The sequence below is a fragment of the Lontra canadensis genome, unplaced genomic scaffold (genome assembly GCF_010015895.1).
Source record: "Lontra canadensis isolate GAN:19392208 unplaced genomic scaffold, GSC_riverotter_1.0 scaffold91, whole genome shotgun sequence".
Lineage (NCBI taxonomy): Eukaryota > Metazoa > Chordata > Mammalia > Carnivora > Mustelidae > Lontra > Lontra canadensis.
The window spans coordinates 3,797,365-3,818,886 of record NW_022631085.1 but is presented as its reverse complement, the minus strand read 5'-3'; the positions used below and the strand labels follow the sequence as shown (position 1 = coordinate 3,818,886).

General features: G+C 41.5%; 1 protein-coding gene across 2 annotated transcripts in view; it reads left to right on the top strand.

Moving 5' to 3' along the window:
- The first annotated feature begins 8,998 nt into the window (after positions 1-8,998).
- Positions 8,999-21,522, top strand: part of RRN3 (RRN3 homolog, RNA polymerase I transcription factor) — a 28,031-nt gene continuing 15,507 nt past the window's right edge. The window contains exons 1-8 of one of the 2 annotated variants that reach the window (XM_032836257.1): positions 8,999-9,135; positions 10,730-10,784; positions 12,235-12,291; positions 18,122-18,211; positions 18,322-18,451; positions 18,872-18,931; positions 19,301-19,364; positions 20,419-20,488. In XM_032836257.1, the coding sequence (XP_032692148.1) occupies positions 9,047-9,135; positions 10,730-10,784; positions 12,235-12,291; positions 18,122-18,211; positions 18,322-18,451; positions 18,872-18,931; positions 19,301-19,364; positions 20,419-20,488 (615 nt within the window). In that variant the 5' untranslated portion in view covers positions 8,999-9,046. Of the gene's footprint in view, positions 9,136-10,678; positions 10,785-12,234; positions 12,292-18,121; positions 18,212-18,321; positions 18,452-18,871; positions 18,932-19,300; positions 19,365-20,418; positions 20,489-21,522 lie in introns of both variants that reach the window. The other variant, XM_032836256.1, reaches the window with a different exon arrangement.

Below are 21,522 nucleotides of genomic sequence, written 5' to 3'. Positions count from 1 at the left end.
AATCTGATTGGATTGTATCTTTTAATGATAAATAAAATTCATTTGAGAATATCCTCCTCTTACATTCTTTCTTTGTATCAGTAGATTACATATGCAAGAATGCTCTAATAGATAGTTTTTTTTTTTTAGATGGATAGTTTTCTTTTTAAATTTCTAGTAATAGGCAAAAGCATTCTTTTTAAAGATTTTTTAAATTTATTTGACAGAGAGCACAAGTAGACAGAGAGGCAGGCGGGGGAGTGGGGAAGCAGGCTCCCTGCCGAGCAGAGAGCCCCATGCAAGGCTTGATCCCAGGACCTTGAGATCGTGACCTGAACCGAAGGCAGAGGCTTTAACCCACTGAGCCACCCAGGCACTGTGGCAGAAGCATTTTTTAGATGGTACAGAACTTTTGATCAAAACTTCCAAAAATTTAAGCTGTTTTTATATTTCTTCCCCTTTTCTGTCCTATACTTCCATAGTCCTATATTTGTAATTTTAAAAAACTAACTCAGACAGGAAGACCATGCATTGCAGATACTTGGAACAAAGAATACTGGAAGGACATTACACTAAGTGAAGTAAGCCAGTCACGGCAAGACAAATACTATATGGTTCCACTTATATGACATTTTTCATATGACAGAATTGAATTCACAAGATGGAAAGTAGAGGTATGGCTGCCAGGGGTTGGGGCTGGGGGTAGGAACAGGGAGTTGTATGATAGGTAAAGCCTTTCAGATGAAAGGAGTTCTGGAGATTGGTTTCACAGCAGTGTGAATGTACTTAACACTAGCAAACTGCATGCTTAAAAATAGTTAAGATAATGGGGCACGTGGGTGGCTCAGTCAGTTAAGTGTCTGCCTTAGGCTTAGGTCATGATCCTGGGGTCTTAGGGTCAGGAGATCCCTGCCTTGGGCTCCCCGCTCAGTTTGGAGTCTGCTTCTCCCTCTCCCTCCGCCCCTAACCCCTGCTCGTGCTCTCTTGCATTGTCTGTCTCTCAAATAAATTAATTATTAAATCTTTAAAAAAATGGTTAAGATGGTACATTTTGTGTATATTTTACCACAATAAAAAAAAAATAACCGGATTAAACCAGCAGTGTATAAACCACCTGACATTTATACATTTCTTTTTAAGGAATAAATATATGCAACAGTTGAGTTTCTGGATATAAAGTGTACCAGGTAAGCAGCTATTTAATACCTTAGGAACTACAGTTAGGAACTTAGAGAAAAATCACTTTTAATGTACTACTGAACAAAGGACTAGATGAGTATAAAGGGAATGGTAGAGAGGGCGTGCAGGCAAGTGCACCCACGCTTACAAAACCCTACAGAAAACCTTTACTGGGATTGGACTTGATCTTTTTTTTGAAGATTTTATTTATTTACTTGACAGAGATCTCAAGTAGGTGGAGAAGCAGGCAGAAATGGGGGCGGGGAGCAGGCTCCCTGCTGAGCAGAGAGCCCAATATGGGGCTGGATCCCAAGACCCTGGCGTCATGACCTGAGCCAAAGGCAGAGGCTTTAACCCACTGACCACCCAGGCACCCATGGACTTGATCTTTGATACATAGAGGCAGTCCTTAAGAATTATGATTAGTGGACCTCAGGTGCTATCACAGTGCCTAGAAGCACTTTGAAAGAAACCTAGAAATGGCTTTTATTTATTTATTTAAATTTTATTTATTTGTTTGTTTATGTAAAGCATTTATTTACTTGAGAGAGAGAGAGAACAAGTTGGGGAGAGCGGCAGGGAGAGGGGGAGAAGCGGACTTTCCACTGAACCGGGAGCGTAACCCAGGCTGGATCCCAGGACCCCAGAATCATGACCTGAGCCAAAGGCAGACGCTTAACCAACTTGAGCCAGCCAGGCTTTTATTTTAAGTGGCTTTGATTTTAAAAACACTCAGTTTTCCTGGTTTATATTCCCTACATTAAAAGAAAAATATTGTATGTATGTATATATGTATGTATGTATGTATGTATTTAATTTTTTAGATTTTATTTTTAAGTAATTTCTACACCCTATATGGGGCTTGAACCCACAACCTGAGATCAAGAGTCACATGCTCCACCGAATTTGTCCGTGAAACTCCCCTGTCCGTACATTTTAAAAGAATGTTCTGGGCGCCAGGGTAGCTTGGTTGGTTGAGGGCTGGACCCTTGCCGTTGGCTCAGGTCATAAGTCTGCTTGTCTTCTTCTCCCTCTGGTCCTCCCCTTGTTCACACACTTTCGCTCATGCACTCTCTCTAAAATAAATGAGCAGATCTTTTTAAACATTTTAAAAATAGAAATGTTCTTATAGAATGAACCAATTTTTAAAATTTAAATCTTTGACTAGGTAAAGTATTTCCATATTACAAAATTCAAAAAGTATAAAATGGCATATGGTGAGGTTTCCTTGCATCCCGCAGCACAGTGCTACTGATAGACGGTAAAAATGTTACTGGTTTTGAGGGGCACCTGAGTTGCTCAGTCAGCTGAATGAATGACTCTTGATATTGGCCCAGGTCAGATCTCAGGGTCATGAGATCGTACCTGCATAGAACTCCATGCTGGGTGTGTAGCCTGCCTAAGATTTTCTCTCTTCCTATATTGTTCTCCCCCACTTTTAAAGATGTTATTAGTGGGACTCCAACTGGGCGACTCAGTTGGTTAAGCGGCTGCCTTTGGCTCAGGTCATGATCCCAGCGTCCTGGGATCGAGTCCCACATCTGCTCCTTGCTTAGCGGGGAGCCTGCTTCTCCCTCTGCCTCTGCCTGCTACTCTGTCTGCCTGTGCTCACGCTCTCTCTCCCTCTCTCTCTAACAAATAAATAAATAAAATCTCTTAAAAAAAATAAAAATTTTATTATTTTTTTGTAAATCCTTTCACTGAAATATATATATATAATTATATATACTGAAATATATATATATATTCATATATGTATAAAGTGCTTGCATATTCCAGTATTTCTTAGCATACTTTTCAGCACCTTGCTTTTTTTACTTAACACATGTCTTGAAGATCCTTTCCTTTTGTGCAGTTAAAGACCTTGTTCTTTTTATGAACACAGTATTCCAGTTAGTGGATTTTTCATAATTAATTTGTTTCCTACTTGTGGACATTTGGTTATTTCTTTTTTTTAAAGATTTTATTTATTTATTTGACAGGGAGAGAGATCACAAGTAGGCAGAGAGGCAGGCGGGGGTGGGGGCGGAGGAAGCAGGCTCCCTGTTGACCCTGGGATCGTGAGCTGAGCGGAAGGCAGAGGCTTTAACCCACTGAGCCACCCAGGCACCCCGGTTATTTCTAATCTAATGAATGTTTTTAAGTAACGCAAAATTTTTAAGTAACACAAAATTTGGACCTAATAAATAGATAGGGACCATACTTTGACCATAGACTTTAAGAATTCCAAAGGCCATTTAGTCTTGTCCCTAGCCCCTCCTCCCTTGAAACAAACACACAAATAAAAATCATAAAGAAAACAAGGGACCTGCTTCAGATCTTGTAGGTGGTTCATGGCAGAGTCTGGGCTAAAATCTGACAGCCCTTGGTTTGAGTCTTCTTTCCAACAAATCTGTATAATTAACATTTTACTGCATTGTTAATAGCCTCCTTTAAAAAATATATCATCTTAGTGGTTTGAACTTGAGTTCAGAAAGGATAATGCAGCATTTTACTTCACTGTTCCCTCACCACCAGAACATTTTAATTTTGTAAGGACATGGCTCAAAAAGAAAAAGTGAAGGGCACCTGGGTGGCTCAGTCTGTTAAGCATTTGATTTTTTTTTATTTCAGCTCAGGTGCTGACCTCAGGGTTAGGAGATCAAGCCCCACAGCAGGCTCCCCACGCTATCTCTTCCTCAAATCTTTAAACAAGGCGAAGTGAAATGGTACTTAAATAGTGCTAAAGGCTCTTTGTTGAAAAGTAAGTGTTCCTCCAACTCCTGACCCCACAGTCCTCCACGGCCCTTACCCAGAAACGATCACTGTTACTAGTGTCTGGTGTCTGGGATACCTATTCAGAGACTGTGCAAAACCCTGCACACACACGTGTGTGTGTGTATGTCTGTGTAACAAACAGGACCCTCTAGATCTTGTTCTGTGCCTTCCCTTTTTTGCCTTTTAAAGTTTCTCTGAAGTTGTTAATATGCAAGTTAAACCTGATTTTACATGTTTCTAACTCCTTGAAGGCTGGAATCCTCTCTTCTGTTTCTCCCACAAGACGTATAAAATATGCTGAAGTATTTTGCAGTTGGTTTTATTCTTCTAGTAATTAAGGTCATACCTGACATCATTCTGAATAGGAATCTGAATCAATGTGTGTTCTGTTCAACACTACTCCAAGCATTTGATGTAATGTATAAGTCAGAACTCAGTTATGAAAATCGCTGGCTAGAGATAGTGATAGTGAAAAACAAAATAACAGGGTTCAAAGAGTCTCATTTTTACCTTTGGTCTTACCCAAGATTTCTAAAACCGGAGTTACCAAACGGTGATTAAATCGATGTATTTTCTATTTAGTACATACTAAGTGCTAGGTACCCCATGGGACATAAAGATGACTCCGTCTCTACAGAATTCGTTTCCTTTCTCTCTATTTGTGCTGTTGTACATCAAGAAATTAAGGGGCTAACTAACTAGTCTAGAACTAGATAAGCTCAAAGTAATCAGGCATTGGCTGCAGTTTTTAAAATAGAAAGTTTAAAAAACCATGGGAAACAGACTGTATTCTAAGTCACAAGATGCAAAATATGCAAGATAGTATTGCCAGGCAATTTATGAATTATTTTCTTCTCTCCAACAATCATCTATCTCATAGGTCCGTTTTCACCTGGTTGTGACTCTATCAAGTATCTCAAAATATTCATATTTATAGGAAACTAAATGGGCAAATACTACTGTCATTTACTAAGAACCTACCCTCTTCTGCTCACTCTGTCATACTTTGTGGTCTGTGCTTAAGTGCTCCAATTTAATCCTTACACTAGCTCTGAAATAGCTTTAAAAAAAAAAAACCTATCCCCTGGGTGCCTGGGTGGCTCAGTCCGTTATATGCCTTTGGCTCAGATCATGATCCCAGGAGGCTGGGACTGAGCGCCGCATCAGGCATTCTGCTCAGTGGGGAGCCTGCTTCTCCCTCTGCCTGCGGCTCCCCCTGCTTGTGCTCTCTCACTCTTTCTCTCAAATTAATAAACAAAATCTTTAAAAAAATAGTTATCTCCATTTTATAGATAAGGCAACTAGAGTTCTAAGAACATAAACCAGTTGTCCAAAGTAATAAACAACAAAGTTGAAATTTTTATCCTGCTCTATTTGACTGTGGGTTCTACTAATGGGTAAAATTTAGCAAAACCGGGGTGCCTGGCTGGTTCAGTGGGTTAAAGCCTCTGTCTTCGGCTCGGGTCATGATCCCAGGGTCCTGGGATCCAGCTGGACATAGGACTCTCTGCTCAGCAGGGAGCCTGCTTCCCTTCCTCTCTCTCTCTCTGTCTGCCTCTCTGCCTGCTTGTGATCTCTGTCTGTTAAATAAATTAAAATTTTTTTTAAATTTAGCAAAACCAATGGGACAATTTCAAATATAAAAACGTTTAAAAATTAATCTTGTTACTGTGATTATTTACCCTTCCCCCATTTTGTATGAGTTAATATAGTTCATTGCAATAAACATGGAAGACTATATGCTTTTTATATATACTGGAGATACACAGTTGAGATCTTGCATTAGCAACTGGAGATTTTAGAAAGATAATTGATTCATGAACTAATTGTTGACTCTTTCTGGAAAGGGGAAAGGAACACATGGGATACCTCCCATTGATTGGTTTTGCTGTTTAGAAATTGTTGACCTGGATCTTTTCAACCATTCAGCCATTTGGAAAACATTTTTTTTTTTAAACATTTCTTGAGCATTAATATCTACCTTCTCACCCACAGCAAGTAAATTGGAAGCCATTGGGCACAATATGACCTCACCTGTCTGGATTAAGTTAGAGAAGGGCACTTGACTCAAATTTAGTCAATGAGAAATTCTTTGTTGCCTTAATATATCCTTGTATCCTTAGAAACAAAGTATCCTTCTTTGCTTAAGCTAGCTCGACATAGTTTCTGTTACCTTCAAGCCAAGAAGCTTTAACCAACAGAATTGCTCTAGGGATGGTTGTAAAATTCATCTCTCAGGGAAGACTGCTCTTTTGAAAAATAGTTTAATGGGTCTTCTGGGTATATGAAAGTAAAGCAAAGGTTCATTCTGGAATGAAGAACCTCAGAACAATTATGAACAAGTGCAATGCACAGTGATACAAAGGAATGACTACATTGTGGGCAAAGCTGTCTTTGCAGGCTGCGGTGCTAATGCTTGTTTGCCTTTCGTTTTTGTTGTTGTTTTTTTTTTTTTTTTTTTTTTATAGGATAGGTCTTTCCTTTCCTTTTTTTTTTTTTTTTTTTAGTACATGTGCTGCCAAAGAAAGAACTCCTTTTTATTTTATTTTTATTAAATAATCTCTATACCTAATGTGGGTCTTGAACTCAAGACCCTGAGATCAACCTACAGACTGAGCCAGCCAGGTGCCCCAGTCTTCACTTTCTTTGATTAGAGCTGGAGATTAAAAAAAGATGGGACTCCAGGGAAGGCAAGACTGGATAAAGAAAGCTTTTGTCCTGGCAAGATGAGTTGGCCCATGGAATAGGGTGACTGAGTAGAGGACCCCCAATGAAGGGACATGACCAAAGATCTTCAACAGTGAATTATGCTATTTAGCTTTAAGACTTTCTTTGTATATGTTGAAGCTTCCATTGAAAATTTTTTTAACATGGAATCTAGTCTTAACTGTGCTTTGGGAAAATAAGGAGCTGTGCTCAAGCTTAAGGGAAAGGTATTGCTTGGGTGTATACTGGCACAATCACTTTGGAAAACTCTTTCAACTGTGTCTTGAATCCCCTCCAAGCCAAAAATTCTACCCTAGAAACATTTCTACACACATGATTCAGGAGGCTATACAAGCATATTCACAGCAATATGTGGGGGTTGGGGGAGGAAAAAATAATCTAAATGTTGGTGATAAGAAAATGGATATATAAATCATGGTATACTCATATAATGGAATGCTGCATGGCAGAGAAACACAACAGGGATGGATTGAAATCAGAAGTATAATGCAGAATGGAAATAATTTTATCATGGAAAGATAAGCAAAAGTGTGTGTGTGTGTGTGTGTGTGTATCTATAATAGTTTAGGAATATATATGGTAATTACATAAGAAAAGTTGAAATGGTTTTAGAAAGTTAGGGTAGTAATTAGCTTTGGGAAGAAGCAGAGAGAAGGTGGGAACTGGGAGGAACATACAAGAAGCTTCAACAAGGGGCGCCTGGGTGGCTCAGTGGGTTAAGTCGCTGCCTTCGGCTCAGGTCATGATCTCAGGGTCCTGGGATCGAGTCCCGCATCGGGCTCTCTGCTCAGCAGGGAGCCTGCTTCCCCCTCTCTCTCTGCCTGCCTCTCTGCCTACTTGTGATCTCTCTCTGTCAAATAAATAAATAAAAATCTTTAAAAATTAAAAAAAAAAAGAAGCTTCAACAATACAGGTTCAAGTTCTGTTTCATAAATTGGGCCATCATTCATCGGTATCCATTTTATTATAATATATAGCCTGCATTAACATGTTTTTTCATGCATGCCAGGCTTTTAAAAAAGAAAGAATAAAGTAATTGTCAAATTGTTTGACAGTGCACAGTTAAATTTCTACTGACTGTTTGAGAGTGCCAATGAATGTGATTTAATTTTTTTTTTTCCTTCTGCTTTGGGGATGGAGGGGATAAGATTCCAACTTCAAAGTCTGTCTGGGAGTATCTGTGAGTTAGGGTGCAATTTCTTCTGCTCTCAGGACATTGATGATATCTCACCAACATTCCGAAGGAACTCTAAACCAGTGGCATAAGAAATGGTGGGACTGGGTTGCCTGGGTGGCTCAGTGGGTTAAGCCTCTGCCTTCAGCTCAAGTCATGATCTCAGGGTCCTGGGATAGAGCCCCACTTTGGGCTCTCTGCTCAGCGGGGAGCCTGCTTCTCCCTCTCTCTCTGCCTGCCTCTCTGCCTACTTGTGATCTCTGTCAAATTAATAAACAAAATCTTAAAAAAAAAAAAAAGAGAGAGAAATGCTGGGACCGTATGGAGTCGGCAGATAGTTACTGATTTTACACTGTTGCAAAATAGAACAGTGCTTTATATTTAACAAGTTGCTGTCGTTGGTTTAAAATCCTTTTGATGGTTCTATACAGTTTCCCAAAGGTTACAACATTTTCCATTCCTAGAAACTGAGGGGAGGGGCAATCCCTCTTTCCCTCCGCTTCCTTCCCACCCACCATGCCTTAGCACCTGCTGTTCCCCATGCTGGAAAACCTTTCGCTGCTTTGTTGATCTGGCTGACCCCTGGACCTCCCTTAAAAATTTAAGTTCAAAGCCTAACGCCTCTTGCAAACTGTCTCCTCTCACGCATTGATTTTTCACCCCAGACCACCACAGCGCGGGGATTTCTGGGCAAATCGCTCCATCAAACCTCATACCCAAGATGAGTTTGGACGTCTGCGAGGATAGCGCCAAGGGTACAGAGCCCAGGATGCTCGGTGGAGCAGCCTAGTTCGAATCCCCCGGCCGCCCCCCCATCGCGGCGCGGGTTTGGGTTAATTAGAGCCTCGGTTTCTTTAAGGGATGCTTTGACTCCGTAATACTCGTGGAACCCGGCCACCGCTTAGCACCTCCCGGGGGGTTCTCGCGCTTCCTTCACGACATCGGGAGCTGCTCGGAGCCGCCTAAGATCTCTCCTCTGCCAGCGCGGAGGCCACTCCAAACGCCGCACCCCTCGGAAAGTCCTCCAGCTGCGAGGAGAGGCCCTGACGCAGAGCGGGGAGGAGAGCGAGCTTTGGCGGCGCTCTAGCCCGCCGGGATCACCGCCCTCTCACTCGGGAATCCTGATTGGCTGGAGGCCGCCCTTCGCGCGTGCGTCTTCCGGGCCACAGGGCATGCCCGAAGGAGCACGACTTCCGGTGCGAAGCGCAGTCGTCGCGCTTGTCCGGCGCAATGGCGGCCCCGTTGCTTCACACGCGGTTTCCCGGGGATGCGGCCGCCGCAGCCTCTGCAGTCAAGACGCTGGGCGCGTCGAGGACCGGGTGAGAGTCCGGGACGTTCCCTTCTGCGCCTCTGGGACCGAAGCCCAGGGACCGGGGTTAGGACCGCGGATGTGAAAGAGCTGAGGGAATCGTGGGAGCAACGGGTAGAGAGGGTCATCTCAGGTTCTCGGGAGTAAGGCCAGGCCCCTTAAGTGGGTAGTAAAGGTGGGAGAGGGGCTGGGAAAGTGAATCTGTTCTCCGTTCCAGAGTCCCCATTGCTCCCCACGGGGCTGTCTCGTAGCGCCCCAGGCCGGGGCCGGGGGACTACCTTCTCCTTTACTCATCCCTCCCGCTTCTTCGTCTAGACGTGGAGAGCGTTCCCTGAGCTCTTTATCAGGCGGACGTTGTCGTTGATGGCAAATGAACTCGTAGTTTTCTGTTGACTCCCCGCTGAGCTCAGCGCTGGAGGTGGGGCTCAGTCTCAGGACCCTGAGATCATGACCTCAGCCGAAATCAAGAGCCACCCAGGCGTCCCTGTCTTTCTTAACTTTGAAAGCACCTAATCCCCATAAAACATTTTGGGGTTTAACTTTTGGAGTCATTAGTAGGTTGCTGTTTTTCCCCCCACTACTCCGCTCTGAGTAAAAGGAAAAAAAAAAAAAACTTTGTGAAACACTTAGCAGTTGTATCCTTCATAGTATTTATTAAGTGCCTGTACTTTTGTGGTTATACAGTAAAACCAGTAGCTGTCAAAAGAGACATCTGCTCTTAACAGAGCTTAAGGAGGGAAAGACAGTGATCAGGCAAATAAATAAAAGAATAGCATGGTTTCAGGTAGAGATAACCTGAAGAAATAAAAACAGGGTAATAGGGGGAGTGAGGGGATGGATACTTTCAATTTTGGCCCCTCTGACATTTGACCTTTAGCTTGAACTAATACAGGAACTCATTGTGTCTAGATCTGGAGCATGAGTATTTCAGATAAAGGGAACAGTAAGAGAAATGGGAATCAGCTTGGCAAGTCTGAAGAATAGCAAGGACACTATGGTCGCAGCATGTTAAGTGGAGATGAGGTCAGAGAGGTAGGCAGGGGCCAGTTTAATGTAGGACTTTGAAGACAGTGACACAGAGTTTGAAATTGGATTTTTTTTTTTTTTAAGATCTTACTTATTTATTTGACAGAGAGATCATAAGTAGGCAGAGAGGCAGGCAGACAGAGAGAGAGGAGGAAGCAGGCTCCCTGCCAAGCAGAGAGCCCGATGTGGGGCTCGATCCCAGGACCCTGGGATCATGACCTGAGCTGAAGGCAGAGACTTAACCCATTGAGCCACCCAGGTGCCCCTTGAAATTATATTCTAAGTGAGGTGGAAGACCTTTGGAGAATTTAACAGGAGAGTAGAGTAGCAGGACCTGTTTTAAGTTTTGGAAAGATCATTAGATCACTGACTGAAGACTTTGGGAGGTTAGAGTGGAAGCAAGGAGGCCAGGTAGGAGGCTCTAGCAGTAGTCCCATGGAATGATGTTGGCTCCATAAATATTGACTATTACAATTTTTATTATTCTTTGTCCTGCACTTAATAGTGTGATAATCTTGGTTCTACAGGCTTTCAGATATGCTCACATTAGAGAATGATTTCTTCAATTCTCCCCCAAGAAAAACTGTTCGGTTTGGTGGGACTGTGACAGAAGTCTTGCTGAAGTACAAAAAGGTAAGAGGCGATAATGTGAGGTTTGGTGTCCTGTCTCCTGCCCACTCCTGCTTGCTTGCTTGCTTGAAAAGATTAGATTTGTTTGACAGAGAGAGACACAGCAAGAGAGGGAACGCAAGCAGGGGTAGTGGGGAGAGGGAGAAGCAGGCCTCCTGCAGAGCAGGGAGCCTGATGTGGGGCTCCATTGCAGGACCCTGGGATCATGACGTGAGCTGAAGGCAGACACTTAATGACTGAGCCACCCAGGTGCCCCTTCCCCCTGCTTTATTGAGATGTAATTGATATGTTGAGGTTTGGTTCTTCTTCTTTTTTTTTTTTTTAATTTTATTTATTTGACACAGAGAGAGAGATCACAAGTAGGCAGAGCAGCAGGCAGAGAGACAGAGGGAAGCAGGCTCCCCGCTGAGCAGAGAGCCTGATGTAGGGCTCAATCCCAGGACCCTGAGACCATGACCTGAGCTGAAGGCAGAGGCTTAACCCACTGAGCCCCCCAGGTGCCCCAGAGGTTTGGTTAATTTGTTACTGGTTAGGATACGCTCAAGTCTTTTTATAAAACTAAAGACCAGTAGTCATAATAAAGTGAATTTGAGATGTTAGTCTTGAAGTCAGTTATTTAATAACAGCATTATATTATCAGCTTAGAATTAGAGTAATAACTTCTTTGCTGAGGTTGTATATTTTCACATGCTTTACTTACAGAGTATCTTTAAAAAACGTGAGCAAGTGCTAGAATAAAAGTCATTATTAGATCAGAGCATTTTTCTTTCTTCACACACAAAAATTTTTTTTTGAAGATTTTATTTATTTATTTGAGAGAGACAGTGTGAGTGAGAACACCAGAGCAGGGAGGGTCAGAGGGAGAAGCAGACTCCCCACTGAACTGGGAACCCATTGCTGGCTCGATCCTGGGACCCTGGGATCATGACCTGAGCTGAAGGCAGACTCTTACCTGACTGAGCCACCCAGGCACCCAAGAGCATTTTATTTCTTAAGGAATTAGCTACACATTGTTTGGGACAATAAACCAGCTCTATCAGTAGTGGTTGGTTTTGTTTTTTGTTTTGATTTTGTTTTACTTTAGAAGTGCTTCTACTAAATCTCGGTGATGGAGGGAAATTATGAATGTTCGTTTTTATACGTATAAGCATTTTAGATCCGCGTATGTGAATGGATGGTATCTTGCGTCATCAGTTGTCATATTCAGCTGTCAGTACACAGGTATACCTAAATGTGAACAACCTTTCAGTATTCATTTTTATTTTTTTCCACGCCACCTAGTTGTACTAACATGAGTTTTTAAATGTTTGGAGTTAACAATTTTACAGTCCACTGATGTGTGAAAGTTATGATGTTCCTTTTGTAATAGTTAAAAGTCCTGCTTTTCGTCTTTAACAGGAAACTGAAGCAAGCAGAACTACTTTTTTTTTTTTTTCACCCTGTTCTTGTTTAGGGTGAAACCAATGACTTCGAGTTGTTGAAGAACCAGCTGTCAGATCCAGACATAAAGGTAATTAATTTACATTTGATCTTTAGCAAAGTTGTTGCCACTTCGTACAGATTCAGTTTGCACTTTTGGTCCTGATCCATCCTCTAGAACTTGCTCTCTCTGTATGATCCCTCACTGTAATGCAGCCCCTCTCAACCAGGGGCACTTTTGCCCCCAGGGCACATTCAGTGTTGAACTGGAGACATTTTTGGTTGCCCCGTCTTGGGGAGGGAGGGCTCTACTAGCATCCAGTGAGGTGGGTGACGGGGGTGTGGCTAAAAGTCCAGCAATGCACAGGGTGGCCCTCCGCAACAAAGAATTTTTGAGTCCAGGGTGTCAGGTTGAGATTGAAGTGCCAGTTCTCAGATTGAGATCTGTGCTTTATCTTTCCTTTCTGGAGCCTCTTTCCTCTCTGCTCCATGCTGCCCTCCTATCTCTTAACTGCAAAAACGAAAACACAGGTTGACTTGTCTTTCAGGCTAGTTCCCTTTTCAGTGTTTTTGGAAATGTTTCAAGAGATGTACCTTTTAAGATCTGTACCTGTCATGTAGGCACAAGTCAGTGAATTTTGTTTCCCTTTTCTTCCCTTTATTTTCCAATTTTGGAAAGAGTTGTCTCTTACCATGGCCTTACTAGTCACACTGCCTGGGATCAAATCCTTACATGGTTTTTTCCCAGTGCGTGATCTTGGGCAACTTGTTTAACCTCTCTCCCTTTGTTTTTGTCTTTGTAAAACCAGGAAAACAGTAGAGAGGGGTCTTTTAAATGTAGAGGTTTTAGAGGATCCAGTGTGTTAATATATGAGAAGCACTTAGAACAGCCCCTGACACAAAGGGCTTTGTAGTTGTTAGCTCTTGTTCCTGCTGACAGCCTGCACTTTCTCATTTCCATGCATGTTTAAGTCGACTGTGAAGTCCTCTGGTGTGATTACCGGGACAGAGAATACCAGTCCTTTCTTACGTGCTGATTTCAGTGGACTTCCCCCCCCCCCCCCACCCCCAAGCCTCACATGAACTTGTAGCAGTTGACACTGTTGGCTGCCCTCTTCTTAAAACCTTTCCTTCAGTTTCTGGGATCTTCCTGTCTTCTTACCACTTACATTTAATTATTCCTGTGACTGGTTCTTAAATTTGGTGTTGGTGAGGTTTCCAGACTTGACTGAAGATTCTTCCTCCGAAGATTCTTCTTTCATGAACTCCTTAGGCCGTTGTGGCTTTGGAACTCACCCATGGCCTGATAACTTCCAGGTTTGTATCTATAGCTCCGAGTGCTCATGTGGGCTCCAGGCTTGTTTGTTTTAAAGGTTTATTTATTTATTTGAGAGAGACAGAAAGAGCGAGCAGGCACACAAGCAGGGTGCGGTGCAGGGAGAGAATCTTCAGCAGACTCCTGCTGAGCTCGGAGCCTGACATGAGACTTGATCTCAGGACCCCCAAGATCATGACCCCAGCCAAAATCAAGAGTAGGATGCTTAACCGCCTGAGCCACCCATCCTCCCCTTCCCAATTTGTTTCTTAACTGCTAGCCCACAAGTATTACAAGTGCCTCAAATTTAGTATTTTCTCTCTCCCAAATGCACTCCTCTACAGTCTTCTTTATGGGCCTAACTGATGTGTTGCTGACCTAGTTCTTGAGCTAGGAACCTTGGGGTCTTTCTCGACTTTGTCTCCTCTCATTTCCATTGATTCACCAGGGCCTTTGGAGGAAAAAAAAATCTTTCAAGGCTTCTTGCATTGTTGGTACTCTTTGGTCTGGATTCTTCCCTTAACTCCTTTAGGTTATCTACATTCCATTCTCCTCTAGCTCCCTTTACTGACCTCCCTCCCCCCCAAAATATTACCCTCCACAGTGCAGCCTAAATCATCTCTAAAGCACATACTAAACATGTTATTTTCCTGAGGGAAACCTTCATGGCTTTTGCAGGAAGGCCCGCCTTAGCATGATCTGCTGCATTTCTTTCTATGTTCAGTCTCACTACTTTATTCCATGAATTTGCCACTTTTTTCATTTTTTTTTCTTATAAAATTTTTTAAAAAGTCATCTCTACACCAAGCATTGGGTGCCACTTCTTTTCATCTTCATCTCTTTGCCTGTGCCTTTTGTGGCTGCAGGAGGGCCTCTCTATCCACTTTAGTTGGTCCCAGTTGGAGCGTGGGCCCTGGCTTCATGGCCTCCTCTACTGGCGTTGTGACTGAGAGTAAATATACAGCACTTCGGTGCCTCATTGCACCCAGCTATAAAGTGGGAAGCAATGTTAGCACCTACCTCATGGGATTGTTGTAAGGATTAAACGACTTACTCTATGTTCAAATCTTAGAACAGTGGCTGGCATGGTAAATTACTATATTAGTTTTACTGTTATTATTACTTTATCTACAAAATTCCTATTTGAGATCCAGCTGAAGTATCCTTATTTTTTTTTCCCCTCAACATTGTATTTATTAGAGAGAGAGAATGAGCAGGGAGAGGGGTGAAAGGAGAGAGAGAAACAAGACGCCATGATGAGCAGGGAACCTGATGCAAGGCTTCAGCCTAGGACCCTGGAATCATGACCCATGCTGAAAGCAGACTCTTAACCGAGGTGCCCCTGAAGTGCCCGCCTTAATGGAACTTTCCTTGGCTCTCTCTAAGCTCATGGGTGTTCATTAACTCTGTTCCCCACCCTTCCAGCACATCTTTCTAATTACAAATCTGACTTACAGGGACTTTGGTAACCATTTATCTCTGCCCCCTTTTGATTCCCGGATTGGTCTGTTGACGTGCTTGCCATATACTCTAGCTGAAACGGAACTACTTCTGGTTTTCTGAATACTTGCCTGTTGCTCTATGAGGAATGTAGCCACCAGAGAACACAGTCTGTTCAGAGACAGCAGACGTGTCACTTCCTGTTTGAAGCTCTCCCTGACCCTTGCGTTCTTCCACTGGTACAAAGGACCATTTTCTTTGTGTTCTGTTGTTGTTTTTAGGATTTTATTTGGTTTTTTTGTTTGTTTGTTTTTGTTTTTGTTTTTTTAAAGATTTTATTTATTTATTTGACAGAGAGCAAGAGGTCACAAGCAGGCAGAGAGGCAGGCAGAGAGAGAGGGGGAAGCAGGCTCCCTGCTGAGCAGAGAGCCCCATGCAGGGCTCGATCCCAGGACCCTGGGATCATGACCTGAGCCGAAGGCAGAGGCTTTAACCCACTGAGCCACTCAGGTGCCCCTTTTATTTGTTTTTTTAAGTAATCTCTTCGAGCGCCAGTGTGGAGCTCAAACTCACAACTCCCAAGATCAGGAGTTGCATGCTTTGTCAACTTAGCCAGCCAGGTGCCCCACTGTAGTTTTTTTTTTTTTTAAGACTTTATTTATTTATTTGACAGAGAGATCACAAGTAGGCAGAGAGGCAGACCGGGGGTGGGGGGGGGAGCAGGCCCCCTGCTGAGCAGAGAGCCCAATTTGGGGCTCGATCCCAGGACCCTGAGATCATGACCTGAGCCGAAAGCAGAGGCTTAACCCACTGAGCCACCCAGGCGTCCCCCCTACTGTAGTTTTTATCAGCCATTCTCATCGTATCTTGATGTACCAACAGTTGCTTCATTTGTGTCTCTTGTTAGTTCAGAGAGTGTTGCAAGTGATTTTCAGTACTAAAGCACCAGAGTCTGTGGCTAGTTTACTTTAAAAGAAGGAGTAGTTCAAATACTAGCTTTATCATTTTGTTGTACCTTTTTTTTAGTGGAAAAGGGATAGGATAGAGTTAACTCGTTTTTTATTTGCACGTATCTTAGCTTGTCTTCTCTGCATCAAGCCTCGGTGAGCTATCAGTGAAGTTACCTTTACTGGTTGTGGACATGATGAAATTACCATAGTGCACATGAGTTGCAATTTACTTGATTTTACTGCCCGCTTACTTGGGGTTTCATCAGGAGAGGGTCGGTCCCATTGAAGTTTGTCGCTGCACATCACAGACGGTCAGCGGTTGAATGAATGGGGGAGAGGGGGTGGGCTCCTTCTCTTTGTGGAGCAAGGCATTGTGGGAAAGTGGACAGCATAGGTTTTGACCCATTCAGACAGGTTTGAACCCAGTTCTTTATTAGCTTCTCAAACGGGCAGGTCGCTTACTAATTTCTCTTGGCCTCAGTTTCCTCAGCTGTAGAGTGGGAACACCAGCAGTCCATTTTCAGCATTGTTAGGGTCTGTAAGAGATGGATTTGTGTGCTCTTGGCACCATGCCTGGAGCCTGCTGTGATCTCACTAAGTGGCGCCCCCATCAGTGGTCTGTAATTGCAGGCACAGCCCTGGCTGGTAGTCACGTAGGTATGATACGGTCTGTGATAATCTCCCTAGAAGCACAGCACTGTCTGTTAATTGTCTCTTGTGATCGTCTTTTGTTTGTTTATATGGTCCTTTCCCTCCTGAGCCTGAATCAGCATCAACCATTTCTTTCAGAATTGGGGGTTCATAGTTTGTTCTTATGTATGTTGTGCATATGAATTCATACAAACAATATATTTTATATTTACCTAACCGATAACATATTTTATACATGGCTTGTTTTCTTTTAGCGGTTTTTCGCATGCCACTAGAAGTTATTAATAATGAACAGTTATTTTCTTGCCTAAAAAATCCAGGCTCCCATGCTGAGCAGGGAGCCGGATGCAGGGCTCAACCCCAGGACCCTGGGATCATGACCTGAGCGGGAGGCAGACACTTAACTGACTGAGCCACCCAAGTGCCCTGACACTTTTTTTTTTTTGAGAGAGAGAGAGAGAGAGTTGGGGGGAGAGAACATGCATGAGCCGGGGGAGGGAGCAGGGAGAGAGAGATTCTTAAGCAGGCTCTATGCTCAGTGCAGAGCCTGATGTGGGACTTGATCTCAACAATACCAAAATCATGACCTGAGCCTAAATCAAGGGTCAGACGCTTAACCAATTGAGCCACCCAGGTGCCCCTCTATGTAACAGATCTGAATGTGTGTGTGTGTGTGTGTGTGTGTGTGTGTGTGTGTATTTTAAAAAGTATATATATATTTTATATATATAATATTTATATAGTAATATTTATATATATATTCATGTATTTGTATATATTTATATTATGTTATATATATATAAATGTGTGTGTGTGTATATATATATATATATATATATATATATACACTTTTTTTTTTTTAAGATTTTATTTATTTATTTGACAGGCAGAGATCACAAGTAGGCAGAGAGGCAGGCAGAGAGAGAGAGAGGGAAGCAGGCTCCCTGCTGAACAGAGAGCCCGATGTGGGGCTCAAACCCAGGACCCTGAGATCATGAGCTGAGCTAAAGGCAGAGGCTTAACCCACTGAGCCACCCAGGTGCCCCTGGATCTGAATATAGTTAAGTCTAGTTATAGATTGGCTTGAGAAAAAGTTACATATATTGACGTCTCTAATTAATTAGCTTAGACTGAATGTTAACATGTTCACACATCAGCATGAATATAGAGGAAATTGAGGTAACTCTTGGTCCTTGTGGTGTTCCAGTATTTGAATTTGCTATCATCATTCTGCAGTTTGAAAAATTCTCACGTGTCAACATTTGAAGTGTTTCCGCTTAGCAAACAGAAGCAATCAGAATGAAATATTGCATTTAATTCTCTTTCCTGTGTGTCAGAGTTCCCGTGTTACTTTTTTTTAAAACAGGGAACGGTATCTATCGTCCTTCTGTTTTGATACAAACTAAGAAATTTTCGGTTCAATTTTGGCTTCAGTGCAAGTTTGTGACTTTTTTCTCCTAATTTAAAGATTATTGGCAGGTGCTTGGTGCAAGATAGGTATCATCTTTTCAGTTATTTTAGAGGATTTTGTGATCTTGACAGGACTTTTCTTTGTTTGCCTTAAGGATGACCAGATCATTAACTGGCTGTTAGAATTCCGTTCTTCCATCATGTACTTGACTAAAGAATTTGAGCAGCTGATCAGTATTTTATTGGTAAGTTGGCCACTTATGTCATTGACTAGTTTGTGATTCAGTACTTTGAAAACAGAACACATTGTATCGGTAAAGTGTTTCTTTTGTGTGTCTCTCCCTCCCATCCCTAGAGACTGCCTTGGTTGAATAGAAGTCAGACCGTGGTGGAGGAGTACTTGGCTTTCCTCGGTAATCTTGTATCAGCGCAGACTGTCTTCCTTAGACCGTGTCTCAGCATGATTGTTTCTCATTTTGTACCTCGTAAGTGGTGCTTTGCTTTCTTTGCTTTTTCATTTTTTTAAACACCTCTTTATTAAGATACTACCCTCTCAGAACACTGTGGGGATTGTACCAACATGGAAAATTCTGAGATGCATACTGACAGCAGTTTTGGTACATATCTGTTCCCTGTAGGGATTTCTGTGGAGGCATCTAGATTTGTTGCTGTGATTTTTTTTTTTTTTTTAAATGTAATTTGCTTTAGTGAGATTCTCAGGAAGTGTTAAAAGTCAGGAATTTTTAGCTTTACCTGTAAAGTTACTTGACTTTTTTTTTTTCTTCTTTAGACTGCACATTCAATCATTGTACTAAGTTTGGACAATGGAAAAATCACTTTTTTGTGTAGCTGTTGTTTAGGTTGGTGACACAAAGAATGACATATTTTGTTTTTCCCCTCAAAAGCCCGAGTGGTCGTTAAGGACGGTGACGTCGATGTTTCAGATTCTGATGATGAAGATGATAGTAAGTATAAAGAGGACTAAAGCGAGGGTTTCCTCCTGTGTCTGGGAGAATCATGCTGAAGGATAAAGTATAGAGCAACTCCAGAATTTATTCTAACGCTTAGACTGCAACAGATGACAACCTTTGATAGACTCTTTTTTGTTACATTCAGGGTTCACATGTAATAGTTGCCCTTCGCGCATTACTTAATGTCATCAATCTACTTAGTCTTCATTGATGGTTGGTTCTGGGGAAATATCTTAAATTTAATATTTTGCTAATAAATGATTCAGTTTTGGTTAGGAGGTGTTTTTAGCTAAAAAAAACCCACATAATTTTTTGGTTTTCAATTTTATCTTAACGCTCATACTCTCACTTTTCTCCTTGTAGATCTTCCTGCCAATTTTGACACATGTCACAGAGCCTTGCAAATAATAGCAAGATATGTCCCCTCGTGAGTATCCTTTTGCTTCTTATTTTGATCATGGTCTTTAAGTCTTAAGAAAATGGTAATCAGTTAGGGATTTACTATGTTCATAGCATCAAAACTCAAGTTGTATGGTACATGTTTTTGTATCTTGTTGATAGAACATTCTATAAAATGGCATTTTAGTTCTCTCTTCATTGTATTGAAATTATTTAAAAATTAATTTAAGAATTAAGGGCTTAATTAAAATTATGTAAATTCTTAAAGCTTGTGTGCAAATTTTCCTCCAAATTTTGTATAGTGGTTGAAATTTCGTTTTTATTTTCAACAAGATGTGATATCCAAAAATTTTCAGTGAACAACCCATGTGTCATTTCATATAAATAAAAATTGCTGTTCTAATTTTATATGTTGATTATATTAAAAAAATTTTTTTTCTAAGGATTTATTTTATTTTATAGAGGGAGAGCCTAAGCAGGGGGAGGTACAGAGGGTGAGGGAAAGAATCTCACACAGATTGCCCTCTGAGTATGGAGCCTGACGTTGGGCTCCCTCCTACAACCCTGAGATTGTGACCTGAGGTGAAATCAGGAGTCGGTTGCTTAACCAACTGAGCCACCCAGGCACCCCATATTTGCATTTTTAAAAAGTTACAGTTCTAAGAAAGGCTTGGGTTTCTTTTGGAAGGGTGGACTTCAAGTTCCCCCTGTAAGTTTATTATTTGCTAACTTAAAAAAAATACTCAAGATGATACTTTTTTCTGCTTTTTAAAGTAAGATATGTGGGAAAGCACTACAGAGGGAAACATTTTAGATTTTAAACTGAAGCTCTGTTGCTTTTGTAGGAAAAAATCCCCCTTTGATTTGCCGTTGATCTCAAAGTTAATAGGAGGCTGTTTCCTGCTAAGTTAATATAGATCTTCTCTGAAGCTATGTGTTTATTTCAAGTTCTGATTATTTGAAGTAGTTAGTGACCATTTGCCTCCTGCATCCATATTTGCTCTTAGAATGGAAATGTCACCTTCCAAGAGAGTCCAGTTAACATGGATTGATCTTTAAATTTTTTTATTTTTTTTAAATAGGACACCGTGGTTTCTTATGCCAATACTGGTGGAAAAATTTCCATTTGTTCGAAAATCAGAAAGAACACTGGTAAGAAATCTTTTCATGGGGAAAATAATGGAAAAGTTATAATTTAGTTTTAGGTGATGTTATTTTTTTTTCTTAGCATTTGTCTTCTAGATTAAACTCAAGACTAAGAATTTGACTCAGATTCCTTTCTTCGGAACTCACTGAGGATCCCCAAGCCCTTTTTCCCTTATTCAGGTCAGGGGAAGAGTCCATTTCAGAAATATCTGAATAGGCTTAGTGATAATATAGGTAAAAATTACTAGAAGGTAGTAGTTTATACATTACCAATTGCAAACAAGCCTTATTTGAACATGAAGGCAGAACTGTCTATGGATGAATTTTTCTTAAGTTTTGTGTAATATTTAGATGACCTGTGGTTTTCAGTAATGACTAATGAATAGTCAATAGAAACTAATTAATAAACTAATTAATAGAATAGAAACTAATAGAATAGTTTCCTACTAAGCATGCTTTTTTTTTTCTAAGTAAGGTATTATGTGTATTAAATATGGAGTTAGTAAGGTTTGCTAATGTTTGTGATGGTCTGTTTCAAGTGGCATATTATAAATCTTGTATCTCTTATGACTGTTGATGTAAAGATACTCAACAACCCACTAGAAAATGGCGTTTAGCAACATAAAGAGTTAATGTACTCTGACCAAGTGAAATTTATGCTGGGAATGCGTGGTTCGTTTAATACCTGTTAAAATCAGTTAATAAAACACACCATGTCAGTAGACTAGATGACAGGAACCACATGATCATTTCAGTAGATCCACAAAAGCATTTGAGGAACACCAAAACCCTTTCGTGACAAAAATAGAAGGCAGATGTTTCAACAGATGACATCCCACTCAGTGAATGAGCGAGAACTTTCCCCTAAGATAAGGAACAGGACGAGGACGTCTGCTTTTGCCACTTTTGTTCACTGTTGTACTAGACGTTCTAACAAGGGCGCGTAGGAAACGGAAAAGACACCCACGTGGGAAAGGAAGAAGTAAAAATGCCTCTATATACAGATGACATGATCCTACATTTAGAAAGATCCTGAGGAA